General features: G+C 57.6%; 1 protein-coding gene across 1 annotated transcript; it reads right to left on the bottom strand.

Moving 5' to 3' along the window:
* Nucleotides 1–5,541: 5,541 nt before the first annotated feature.
* LOC117870269 (testis-specific serine/threonine-protein kinase 5-like) lies at nt 5,542–12,854 on the bottom strand. Its single transcript, XM_034757357.1, is given in 7 exon segments — nt 5,542–5,963; nt 6,423–6,617; nt 7,121–7,221; nt 7,698–7,827; nt 10,019–10,074; nt 11,080–11,222; nt 12,651–12,854. Coding segments are annotated over 7 exon segments (1,251 nt in total).
* Between the last annotated feature and the right edge of the window lie 452 nt (nt 12,855–13,306).

Raw genomic sequence — 13,306 nt, 5'->3', positions numbered from 1 at the left:
CTGTGCTCCCTTAACTCTCCAGACTGGGCTATCTCACACAATGCAATGCCAGTGACCAGCAGCCAACCCCTCCAGGCACTGTGATCACTCAGCTATCAGGAGGTAAAGACCCATAGCCAGCTAAATTGCATGAAGGCTCTCCAAGCAACTCATGAATACACAGAGAGAAGCACCAGTCCGTCACTGCAGTCCACAGCCTTGCACCTCAGAAATGTATCGTCTTATCCCGCTCAAGGCTTACTTGGCCAGTGCAATTTCTTTAATTAGTTCGCAACTCCGACAAAATGGTAGTGGACGTGTAACAGCCCTTGTTAATCTGAGCTGAGATTCCCTTATCACGTCAACCAAAAACACATGCTTTTAGGTAAAATGTAAAACACATTTATTAACTACAGAAAGATAGATTTTAAGTGATTATAAGTAGCAGGCAGAGAAAGCAAAGTTGGTTACCTAAGAAATAAAAATAGAAAAGCAGTCTAAATTCTAACTTTACCTGTCTAAGTAAGATTTGATTCAAGCCGTCTCTCACCCCAACAGACATTACATGGAGCTTACAGCTCCTGAATACGCAGACTAGACTCCCTTCCAGCCTGGGACCAACCTCCCCAAGTCAAAGTCTTTGTCTTTCAGACAATCTTACAGGTGTTGAGATGGGGAGGGGAGAGAGAGACAGGCCAAGTGGTGATGTCACTGTCCCTCTTTTATAGTTTCTTCCAGCAGCTAGAAAGATCCTTGCTATGCCATGGGGTCAGGCAGCCCCCATTGGTCAGGCCATTCCCCATTACGCACATGCTCTCTGTGAGAAGTCTCTTGGAGAGTGGATTCCCTTTAATGGACCATCAGCACATGTCTGGCTGGTCCTTTGTTGCCACTGAAATGCTGGCTGTGGGCATCTCCCAACCTCACAACATATTTCAGTAACACATACAGCAATACTTCATAACTTCACATACAACGATAGCACATGCGATTCAATGGGATATAATGATCAAAAGATGAAGGCATTTAAAATGATACCTCACAAGGCAAGCTTTGTACAAAACATATCAATCACATGCCAGTAATGAATATGGGGGTTCCAGGGTGCTACTTTGAGGTACAGAGTGTCACACTCATGTCATACAATGATGTTAACACTCTTTCCATGCCACTAGTATCTCAGGACGATGTTAAACTGCAGCTTCTAAAATTAGACATTTATAAATCAGGTCTAGATAACTTGCATCCAAAAGTATAAAAAGGCTGGCTGAGGAACTCACTGAAAAATTAGTGTCGATTTTCAATAAGTCTTGGAACACTGGGGAAGTTCCAGAATACTGGAAGAAAGCTAATCTTGTGCCAATATTTAAAAAGGTTAAACAGGATGATCTGGGTAATTATAGGTCTGTCAGTCTGAGATTGATCCTCGGTAAGATAATGAAGGGGCTAAAACAATCAACCCCACGGGTGGCAAACAATTACAACCCTTATTTTATAAGGACCACATCTTGAAAGAATTTTTCCCCCTAAAACCCCTTCTGCTGGGTTCCAAACAGCCCCCAAAACGTGCTAATCTCATAATCAGAAGCAAAGTCCCCATGGACCACGACACACCAATTCAAAGCAGCACCAGATCCTGCCAGAACAGTTGCAAAACCTGCAGACATATCTCCAATGCTACGATGATCAATCCCCTCCCCACCCCACAAGACACTTTTCAAGATCCAGGGGTCCTACACATGCCTATCACAACATATGGTGTACCTCATCCAGTGCATCAAATGCCCCAACAACCACCATGTGGGTGAAACCAGATAATCATTACACCCGTCAATGATCTCACACAGAAAAATTATAAGAGACAAAAACACCCTGTCACCAGTGGGGGAACACTTTTCACTAAGTGATCACTCCATATCTGATCTCTCAGTCCTCTTCCTCAAAGACAACCTGCACAACACACTCAAAAGACAAGGGAGTTGGACTAGATGACCTCTTGAGGTCCCTTCCAACTCTGATATTCTATGATTCTATGATTCTAAGAAGCTTCATTTAAAATTAAATTAAAATGCAGAGCCCCCCCCGGACCAGTCGCCAGGACCAAGGCAGTGTTAGTGCCTCTGAAAATCAGCTTGCGTGCCACCTTCGGCAGGCGTGCCATAGGTTGCCTACCCTACCCCTGAGATACAGTATCTAAACTGTGCTTAGTGCAGTCTGTGAAGGAAAGAGGAGTAAAGGTGCTTTAAGGTTCGAGTTATGTCTCCTGCGTCTCACTGCTGACTAGCTGCAGACCTAGTGCTCAGAATTAAGGAATGTTCTCAGGGCTAGCTACATAACTCTATACTAGTTTTCAATGGCCTGCTAAATGCTTCAGACATGCCACCTTTTCACTTAGCTATATCCTAAATGGCAGGGCCGCCAGAGGGTTCAGGGGGCTTGGGGCAAAGCAATTTCGGGGGCCCCTTCCATAAATAAAAGTTGCAATACTACAGTAACATGTATTTGGAAATGTAAAAAATAACCAGTGAAATACATTCAAAAATTAATTTGTAATAATTTGAAAAAACACTAAATACATTATTTAAAAACATTAAATGCTTTAATGGTATGTATACATTTGCAATTACATAATGGGCTGTTGCTGGGTGATGGTGATGGTTGGGATGGGGTCGGGGGGTGCCCGGTCCCTCCCTTACATGCCTCTTACCCCCTCTCCCAGAGCCTCAGCGCGCCGCATCCAGGACGCCGGGGGATGGGATGGGGGAAGACGGAGGCGGGGGAGCCTCCGACATACTTGGGGCCTGTGGAGCCCCTAGGGCCTGGCACAAATCCCCCCCCTCCCCCCCCCCCCCCCCTGGACGGCCCTGCTGAATAGTGGTGACTGGGAATGGGCGTGCGGGGGAGTGTAGCAGATGCCAATTTGAGGTGAATATTCTCTTGACCAGATTCTACTGGGTTTATGGTGCTTTGTGCTATGGACTGGAGCAAAGTGGCTGGTGAATAACTAAGAATCAGGTTAATAATTATTCTCTAAATTCAGCTTTTTTCTGTCTCTCTCTCTGAATTATCACTAATTCAAAGTAGTAGTGTGCAAGTTGACTGGATAATGGTAATAGCATAATCTCTTGCTATAACATTGTAAACCTTACTACCTGATTTTTATATTAAACACTCACTATACATAATACAAGAAATCCCTGATGTTAGAACCTGGCTATGCCGCTGCTGTAGAGGGCTCAGCACCCAGCAGCTGGGGGCCACCATGTGGGCTCGGCAGGGCTGCTGGCCACGGGGCCAACGGGTGTGGATGGGATCTCGGGAGTCACGTCCCAGGGATCTGCCCCACTCTCCAGCACTGCTCCAGCTCTGAGCTGTCTCCAGTGCCTGGGACCTGTGGGGCCCCACCTGCCTCCCCAGGGAAAGAGCCACCTGGGACTGGTGCAGAGGCTGGGCCAGTCTCAGCCAGTCACAGGGGACGGCGGGGGGTGGCTCAGCTGGGTCCTGCCAGACATGTGGGTCCTGAGGGAGCCTGGCCCGGGTAGGCTCTGCTCCTGCTCCAGCCTGGCTGATTGCACCCCCAAGAGGCCGGAGTTATCCTGGCCCAGGACCAGCTCTGACTGCGCTGCCGGCTCACCCTGGCAGACACAGTCACCTCCCATCAGGGCCGGCTATTGTGGCTGGGGGTTAGGGTATGGGAGAGTAGGTCTCTAGTGGGTCTGGGGGTGTGTGCTGTGCAGTGGGGGTTGGGGAGATCTGTGTGTGTTGGGGGAGCTGTGCAGTGGGGGAGATCTGTGTGTGTCAGGGTGCTGGGAAGTGTGGGGGGTCTGTGCGGGGCACTGTGCAGTTGTGGCAGTGGGGCGGTGGGGGGCACTGGGCAGTGAGGGAATCTGTGGGGGGGCTCTGGGCGGGGAGGTGCAGGGCACTGTGCAGTTGTGGGAGGACTGTGGGGGCTCTCCAGCTAGGGGGCACTGGGCAGTGAGAGGATCTATGGTGGGGGTGGTCTGTGGGTCTCTGGGTGGTGTGGCACTGGGCATAGGGAGTCAGAAGGGTGCTGGGCAGGGGGTAGCATGGTGCAGCATGGGACTGCCCCGAAGGGGAAGAAGCACGATGGGAGCGCAGGGCCGGGCTGGCCAGTGTGCGTCTGCCAGCTTCCAGTTTGTAAACAGTGCCCTTGTACTGCGCTGGGTGGAATGGGGCTGTCCCTGCCGTGCCATGACCCATCTCATCTCCCATTGCCCCCAGCCAGTCTGTCGCTCTGAGGACTCTGCCCCCCTGCCCCATGTCCCCATTTCCCCCATGGGGGCTCACAAATATGGTTAGCACCAGGCCCACAAAAGGTTAGTCCAGCCCTTTTTGGGGTGCAGGCTCTGGGATGCAGGAGGGTTGCAGGCTATGGGGAGTTTGAGTGAGGGGTGCAGGCTCTGACCTGGGGCAGGGGATTGGGGTACAGGACGGGGTGCGGCTATGTGGGCTCTGGGAGGGAGTTAGCAACTCAGCATGTTATATAAGAGAAATGAGCTGCAGTGAGTGATTTCATACAGACATAGAAACTGATAGAAAACACTTTTACATATTCAAAATGTGAGAGGCAGAGTTTGAGGGAGGGAGTGTCTGTACAATATTTCACCGCAGTCAGTCTCCTGGCTGGAGCAGTAACGTAGCCCTGCACAGGGCTGCCCAGGGGATTCAGCGGCCAGGAGTGGCGTTGGACAGCGTTGGAGCCACGGCGTGCTGAGACACAGGGGCTTGGGGGAAGACGGAGGCGGGGGCAGCCTCCGATATACTCGTGGGAGCCCCTGTGGAAAATTGCCCCACTTGCCCCCCCTCTGGGCAGCCCTGGCCCTGGCCCTGCAACACTTGTATAGGATAGAGAGGAGCTGCAGTGATTAAGCTTTGACAGGCTAGGAATTGGAGGCCTGTGTCTTTAAGACCCCAGTTCCAGGAACCGGCCCTCTGCTCCCGGGCTGACATGCCCTGCTTCTGTCTCAGTGCTGGCAGGGCCTGTGCCTCCCTGGGGGGTCTTCTCCCTCTGCCCCAGCACGGTGTTTTCCTCGTCCCCCGGAGTCCTGTTCCAAGGGGCCTGTCACCAAGGGATCCAGGCCCTGTGGCTGGGTTCCTCTCCCCTCATTCCCAAGTTCTCATCCCCTCTGCTCCACGGATATGGCCCAAGCTGCTCCCTGCGCAGGCTGTGGGACTGGCAGGGGAGGGTGGCTGGAGAAGAAAGGCCCCAGAGGGGATGGCAGGAGAGAGGCTGTGTATGGCCATGGCTGGGAGAGGCCTGGGGGAGCAGATGGTCCTGTGGGAGAGGCAGGGGTGCATAGAGGAATGAGGAGACAGGCCTGTGGGAAACGGGTCTGAGACAAGCTGGGGGGTACGGGGCCTAGAGGGAGGCCGGTGGGGGACAGCTGAGAGCCCTCGACTGAATAACATTTAATAGTGTGGGCTGCATCCATCTGTATGGGGTTTGTTTCTGTCGGGGTAGGGCCAAGCGGGGGGGTCGCTGGCCTGGCCCTGAGCGAGGCCCCCTCTAGTTTGAGATGGGCTCCGGCGGGGGCTTCCGGATCATGGAAATGGAGTGGAGGGAGATGACGGCTTGGAGGAGCCGCTGCCCAGCGCTGCTGCCGCAGCGGGTCTCTTCTCGCCCAGCCGCCGGCTGGCCACGTGGGCGCTGGCCGGGGTGGCCGAGCTGGGCTTGCGGAAGTTGGGGAGGTGGCGGAAGGGCCAGAGGCCGGAGAGCAGGCCGGGCCGGTACAGGGAGAATCGTGGGGAGCGCTCAGCCTGGCACGGCGAGGGCAGCTGATGGAGGCAGCCGGCAAAAATAAGCTCGGGGGCCTTGGCGTCCATCTCGGCTCGGGCGGGGAAGGCGTCCTGTGCAGAGGAGGTGCGAGGGCCTGCAGGGGCTTTGGTTCCCTTGGCGGTTCCCTCGGGAGGCTTGGCCGAGCTCTCCAGGTCTGGCAGCAAAGAGACGGAGCCTCTGCTCTTGCCTGCAAAGGAAGCGGCAGGGATAGAGGGGCCGGTGTCACGTTCCCCTGGCTGCAGGGCGAGCTCCTGCGGGGTGCCCAGGGGAGGGGTGGGGGTCGGTGTCACGTTCTCCCGGCTGGCCGTGGGGCTATGACCTGTGGGGTGCCGGGGGGGGGGGGGGGTCCTGGTGCTGCTAGCGGGGGGGGGGCTGTGGGGGGGGGTGGCTCTTTTCTTTGGGGCGGGGACACCGCTGGGCAGCAGTGCTCAGTTCAGATGGGGGGCTGGGGGGCTGCTGGCTCCTGGAGGGGGGAGCTGAGCCCCCAAGGGGCACTACTGCTGGCCTGGGGCTCCTTGGCTCGTCATGGAGCCACACTGGCACTGGCGTGGCCGCTCCCGGCTGTGCTCAGCCCAGTGCTCCCCCCCCCCCCCCAGCTGTGGGGCTGCCCGCTGAAGGCAGACCCGGGGGCAGGGCATGCACCTACCTTGGGCGGACGGCTTCTTCAGGGCTGGGCTGCGCTCCGGGGGCCTGCCCGTGGCGTTCAGTGCCTTGTGGAAGATGGCCGAGGTGGCGGGCAGCATCCAGCGGTGCGTGGCCACCTGCTGCAAGCCCAGCCGGGCCCCAGGCTTCAGCTGCAGAAGGCCTTGGCTCAGGCTCTGGCATTCTGGCACAAAGAGAGAGGCTGGAGCCTAGCAGCCGGGCCTGCCCACGCATTGGCAGGGCTGCTTCCCCGCCACCCTCCCGGCCGGGCTCCCAGAGTGGGGCAGGGTCACCGGTGCTACATGCAGCGCGCTGGGCTCCATGGGCCCTCCCCCGGCCCCAGCCACCCCCGCGTGCGCTGCCTGGCTTTTCCCTCCCTGCTCTCCAGGCCGGTGTTTGGTGTGAGGAGGGGCTGGAGTCGGCCTGGGGCAGGGCTTGTGGGGGGCAGCCCTCACTCCTCAGCGCAAAGCAGGAGCCGTGGGGCAAAGGGGGAGCCGGCTCGTTCCCTGCCCCAGCTCCGACTGATTCTCAACAAAGCCTGACACTTCGCTTCCGCACTGCCCTCGTGCCCTTCCCCTCCTGCCTCAGGGCAGCCCCGACCCTGCCTGGCTGCTCAGGGACCCTGCTCAGGGGCAGCAGGGCTCGCGCCGCGGCTCTCCATGGGCAGGTGCAGGGCGTGGGCGTTATGTGGGGAGATGGGCTGCCGGAAGGAGGGGCCCTGTTTTATCAGGTGGATCTTCTTGCGAGGCTGGTGCTCTTTGAAGGGCAGCTTCCCGGTCACCATGGTGTACAGGATCACACCGCTGCGGGAGGAGGCTGGGGATTAGAGGGGCTGGCACCAGGCCCAGCCTCCCCAGGGACAGGGCATGGGCTGCATGGCCCACGGCAGCTCCCAGCACCCGGTACTCATGGGACAGCCTGCCCCATAGCGTACTGGTGAGCGTGGCGTGGGCCCCGTCTCGGCCCATCCACAGAGGACAGCAGCTGGCACAGCCCTGGCTACGGAGCGTTACAGCAGCCCCCGCTGTTGGTTCTGGAGCGCCCCAGTCAAACCCCAGGGCGTTGGCCATCGGGGGGCCCTGGTGCTCTCACCCCCCTGCGGGCAGCCTGCTCGACCCCCACTACACAATGCTAATGGGGCCCACGATGCAGCCGGCTCCACCCAGCCCCTCCTTCCTGGTACTCGCAGTGCCCAGGAAGTGACTGGCTCCTCTCCCCGCTCCAGGGAGCTCCTGCTTCCCACAGGCCATGTCCCTCCCCGCAGGTAACTGGCGCTCACAGGCTCCACAGGTCAGCCAGCTCGCCGTTGTACTTCTTGCTCATGAAGATTTCGGGGGCTGTGTAGGCCACAGAGCCGCAGAACGTGCTCATCAGGGAATTCAAGGAGTAGCGGTTGGCAAACCCTAAATCTGTAATGCAACGACTCCCCCGGTGAGATGCCTGCTCAGTGCTCCATGGCCTGGCCCCCGTAGCGATGGGAGCCAAGGGGGACATGACCTTTCTCTCTCCCCACCCACCGACAACCAACCAGGTCAGCAGTCTGGCCCCCCAGTGCAGCGCTCTCACACAGCTCTGCCCACGCCATGCCACGCCTCCAGCCTGAGCTGTCCAGGCTTGGTGCTCTGGGCGACTGTGACAGGAGGTGTAGGGATCAGGCCCCCAAACTCAGATTCAGCAGTGACCTAATGGCTGATCTGAATCCAGTTGAAGGACAACAGGCCCGCCCCCCCTCCTTTCTTGGGCCCAGACCCTCAAAGGTATTTAGGCACCTAACTTGCATGGATTGCAGAGGCACCCAGTAAAGCTGCACCCAGAGGAGCAGGTGCCTCGAGGGATTGGTCCTGGGCGCCAGAGCCTTTCACCTCTTAGGTGACTGGTTGGAACCCAGCCCAGATGGCAGTGAGGAAAAGGCCCTGCTGTCTGATGGCTGCTCAATGGCCCAGGTGGAACGAGTTCGGTCCCGTTCCCAGTGGCACATCACAAAACCATCACTGCCGCTGGTGCCAGCCTGCACCCTCAGCGGTGGTCTCGGAGGGGAGCCCAGGAACTGACTGGGCCTGGAGCCTGGACCCCCCTTGAGGGAGACCATGACTTTACAGTCCAATGGAGCCATGAAACTGTCAGCTGAGAGGGGGAGGCACATGAGTGTAGGAAACAGACCCTTCCCCAGAGGTGGACCTAGACTCTGGACCTCCCTGCCAAAGAAACACAAGACCCGGAGCCATGCCGCCCCTAGAGCAAAATGCAAAATTCACTGATGTGGCAGCTTCTCTGCACTAAGTGCTGCCCCGGGACTGACGCGGGTAGACTCAGTTCCAAGACAAGCTGGGCAGTGTACCCCCATAGCTCAGTGGGGTTACTTGCGTGAGTGTTTGTCGGGTGGGGGCTGATGGGCCATGTGACCGTTACATGAGCATTAAAGGGATGCTGTCAACGGTCACTGAACAACTTGTGTTTCACCCCCCAAATGCCAGGTCGCACACCTAGGAACAAAGAATGTGGGTCACACTTGTGGGACGGGGCTGTGTCCTGGAAGCAGTGACAGTGAATAGGACTCAGGGATCACAGTTGGGAACCAACTGAACGTGAGCTCCCAGGGCAGCGCTGTATCAGAGGGGGAACGTGGTCCTCGGATGGCTAAGCAGGAGAAGGACGGGAGCAAGGAGAGGTGTTACCTCTGAGTACAGCACGAGTGAGCCCGTCCCTGGACACTCACTTGAACAAAGACTTTGACAAACTGGGAAGGGTTTGGAGAAGAGCTACAAGGATGAGTCAAGGGCTGGAAAACCGGCCTGAGTGAGAGAGTGAAGGAGCTACTGAGTACATTCCCGAGAAGGTTAGGGGGTGACTTGAGCACAGCCCGTGGGTTCCTACGAGAGGAAGAGATTCCTAGAGCAGACATCTCTTTAATCTCGCAGGCAGGGGCAGGACACGGTTCAATGGCTAGAAGATGAAGCGAGACATTCAAACTAGAAATGAGGAGGTATTAACCATTGGATCATGGTGGGGAGCATTACTTGGGGTCTGGATTAAGACTCGAAAGATTGCTGCAGCTCCCACAGAAGCTATGGGCTGGATGCAGGGATCACCAGGGGAGGGTCGCAAGGCTAGATGATCTGTAGGGGCCCTTTTGCCTGTGAAACCTGAAATCTAATCAGTTAAGACCCTGAGTTCAAAGCAGACTGAGGGTCCCTGCAGTCCCCAGCTGATTTCTGTGGCTTTGCAACAAGGTCCTAGTTCTTCCGTGTTTGTGTCTCCCTGTTGTGGTGGGAGAGCGGCTCACTCCACACAAAGAGTGACGCTGGCCCTGCCCTGGGAGCTGGCAAATGCACAAAGGAGACACACTGAAATGAGGGAGCAAGAGCGCGGGGCTGTCCCTGGTGAAACCTCGGCCGGTAGGCGCTGAATGGAAGCTGGCTTCCCGTTTGGAGCTGGGCTCCGCCCGGTGTCACAAGCAAAGTAAAAAGTAACCTAAATGCAATGGCTCGTCTTCCTTCTGCGCCGAGCGCCCCAGCACGGAGCACGGAGCAGCTCAGGGACGCCTAGCCAGGGCGGGCTGAAGGGAAACAATTCCTGCCCCTCGAAATGGGCAGCGCTCACCTGTCAGCTTAATGAAGCCTCGCTCATCCAGCAGGATAGTCTCACATTTCAGGTCTCTGCGGGGAACACAAAGCAGGAGCACCGATGTCACTGGGCGGTGAGATCCCCTGGCCCCGCCCCAGTGAGCATGCGATGGGCCCCCTGCATGGCTCTGCCAGTGATGTATATCCCCGCCAATACCTGCTGGGGTCAGGTACCCAGCCATGCTAAGCGCGCACAGCTGAGGTGGGCAGGAAGGTGGCTCTATCAGCCCTGATCCTGGGGCCATTGGGGGATTAAATGGCCCTAACGATAACTTAGAGTAGCCTAAGGGCTGAACTAAGTTACACTGGCTGGAGTGGTCCCAGAGCGGCTCCTTCACCGTTTGAAGCACTGTGTGCTCCAGGCCTGCCCCCTCTTGCACCTGGTCTGGCCCCCCACTCCCAATGTGCCCCCCATGCTGGGAGGCGGCATATGGTGTGAAACTGACTAGGGCACCTTCAAACCTGTTGAGGTTCCCCTGGGAGGGGGCAGGCAGGGACCCGGTGGGGCCGTGAGCTGGCCAGGGGCCCTGCGCAGCAGCATTTACAGTCTCTGGGTTTTTTAGTGATGTTCGTGCTGGAGCGGCGATGGGAGCCCCAGCCCTTGGGACAGTAACGCTGAGCAGGACAAGGCAGGGGGCTAAGGAGCTAGCCCGCCCTAGACCCTGGGGCACCAGCTGGATGGAGCCCTGCATCCTCCCCCCCCGGCTACCCATGGAGGACGCATTGCCCCAGGGCTTGTGCTTTAAGGGAGGCCCCAAAACCTGAGTGGAGCTGGGAGAAGAAGAGACGCAGTGGCTGAGCCCCTAGGCTGAGATTTCCAAGCCTGACTAGGGGGTTAGGAGGCACAGCTCCACAATTCATTCCACTAGGAGCGGTGTGTCTAAACCCCCTAGCCTGGGCTAGCCTTTGCCCGCTTGAGACTGAGAATCGCTGCAATGGCTGCTGGCTGCCCCCCCAAAGGAAGGCCGATTAGCATCCCCGGCTAATGTGTGGCCTTCGCCCGGTGCAGTTTGGGTGCCCTATTGACACCGCTCTGGCCGAGGCAGCGGGGTGGGGAAGCAGCTGGTATTCAGCACATTGATGTGCCTGTAGGTTGCATTAAGGGAGTAGATTTCTCTCAGGAGGAACTTTCTGGACTATTCCAAGGGGACTTTGGCTGTGGATATGATCTTTATGGCCACCTGCGAGAGGAGAGGAGAGGAGAGGAGAGGAGAGGGCGGCGGCTGAGTTGCCCGCAGGAGAATGGGAAGCTGACCCTGAGCCCTCCTGGCCCTTGGAGATAGAGCGACTCCGGCTGGCCAGTCCCGCGGGCCGTGCGGGCGCCTAAAGGAGACACTGACGCGCCCAGCAGAGGGCCAGGCTGGAGGGAGGCCAGGTGGCGAAAGGACTGGTGGGGGTGACCAGATGTACAGCACCATGTGGAGTGAAATATCTTCCGTCTGACCCAGCAGCGGCAGGCTAGTCTGGGAAACCCAAGTGAAGGGGGGGGCAGGGGGCTGTCTGGGTGTCTCTTCGGCACATCACTTGGGAATGAGTGTCTGGGCGTCCTCTGCCCAGCTGAGCTCTTCACCGGCTCAGCACCCCCCAGACACCAGACACCCTCAGTAACCGCCATGGCCCATCAGTCACCCGCCTGCTTTACCCAATCCTTGAAGAGATGGGCGAGAACCAACCAGCCCAGAAAGGCGGGGGTGAAGTCTAAAGAATGAAACCAGAAATGGGGGCAGGTTCTAGAGGATCCCCGAAAGCAGCCAGAAGTGGCTGTTCTTTACTGTTCTGGGTCTGACCCAGCAGCCCCAGTCACGGCCCGGGACCCCAGTGCGCTAGGCGCTGGCTGGGGGCAAACAGCAGAAAAGGCTTGGGAGATAAAGACAAATCGTTAGCAGCCTAGAAAATCCTCAGGTGAATCTGAGCAAATGAATGGGAGAATTCAGAACACAACCACAGGCGGAGACGTGGCCGGGGGACAACAGCGAACCCCACCACGAGTACAATCCCACTGACAACATTCTGCACAGGAAGAGAACAACCCATCCGGGGTAAAATCCTGACCAGGGAGCATGACGCTCAGCCCCACCAGCACGGCCGGTGCAGCGAGGGACAGGGCTTGGAACAGGAAGTGGGACTCGGCCCAGCTCAGAGAGCTAATATTTGGGGATGGAATTTGCCCAGGGCACCCAGGAGACTCAGTCTCCCAGCTGCCGCTCCAGGCACCAGATTCCCTTCGACTTCTTTGAGCCTAAGAAACAGACGGAACAACCGAGACACATGCCAGCCATCACCCGGCCGGCTTGGCGTGTAAGTGACACCCCCGGTTTCCCAGGGGCTCACCCCCTGCACGGCTCTGCCAATATCCCACTCCCCAGGAGCACAGCACAGCACCCCTTGCTATCCAGGACTGGGCTTCTCCCGAGCAACCAGACTGGCTGGTCACATCCCCTGGATCCGTGCCCCCAAACTCGCTGCCCCTCTGAGCTGAGAGCAGGACTGGGGCGGTGCCTTATCCTGCAGAGCCCCCAGGGGTATCGTACACTCAGTGACTGAGCTCCTTTTCCCGCTGGTTCCCTGGGGTTTCCCAGCCTTGTGCCCCCAGGCCCTGCAGTCCTCACCATGGCGTGCCGCTTGCTCCGAAGGTCTGAGGCCAGCTTGTAATTCTGTCTTAGGTTCTCTGGGGTGGCGTAGCCCAGGTAGACGTTGGAGAAGGCCCCAGAGCCAATCTTCCTGGAGGAGTGGAGGTAGCCACTCTCCTTGCTCTCACGCACCTGTTCCATGAAAGTCTTCCTGTCCGCCTCTCGCTTAGCGCAGGTTTTCATGGCGCCCAATGCGCATTCTTGGCTCCACCCAGGCTCGCGAAAGCAAGGGCAGCAGAGCGATCCTGCTGGGGCGGGCGTGGGGACGGTGATTGCACTGGGGCTGGAGGAAACGCCACAGGGACCAGAGTCCAAATATGACTATTAGCTCCCCAGGAGGGTGAAGCTCCCCCACAGAAATGCAGCCACCTCTGTGCTGGAGCACTGCAGCCAGGTGGGTGATTGGCACAGCTGGGGAGGGGACAGGATATTTTGGCCAAGAACTCCGGAATGAATCCCAGTGGATTTTTAATAACCACATAGAGACCTCACCTCAGGGAGTTCACACAGGAATGCGCGTGGGACTGAATGTATCTGCGACCAGGGAGTTTAAGGCAAACCTGATGCTTAAACCACTCGTCACTCAGTGAGAAGTGTATGAAAGGAGCACAGGGCTAGGACCCAGGGTACCCCTT

This window comes from Trachemys scripta, unplaced genomic scaffold, assembly GCF_013100865.1.
Source record: "Trachemys scripta elegans isolate TJP31775 unplaced genomic scaffold, CAS_Tse_1.0 scaffold_121, whole genome shotgun sequence".
Lineage (NCBI taxonomy): Eukaryota > Metazoa > Chordata > Testudines > Emydidae > Trachemys > Trachemys scripta.
This window is presented reverse-complemented; position numbering and strand designations above follow the sequence as displayed.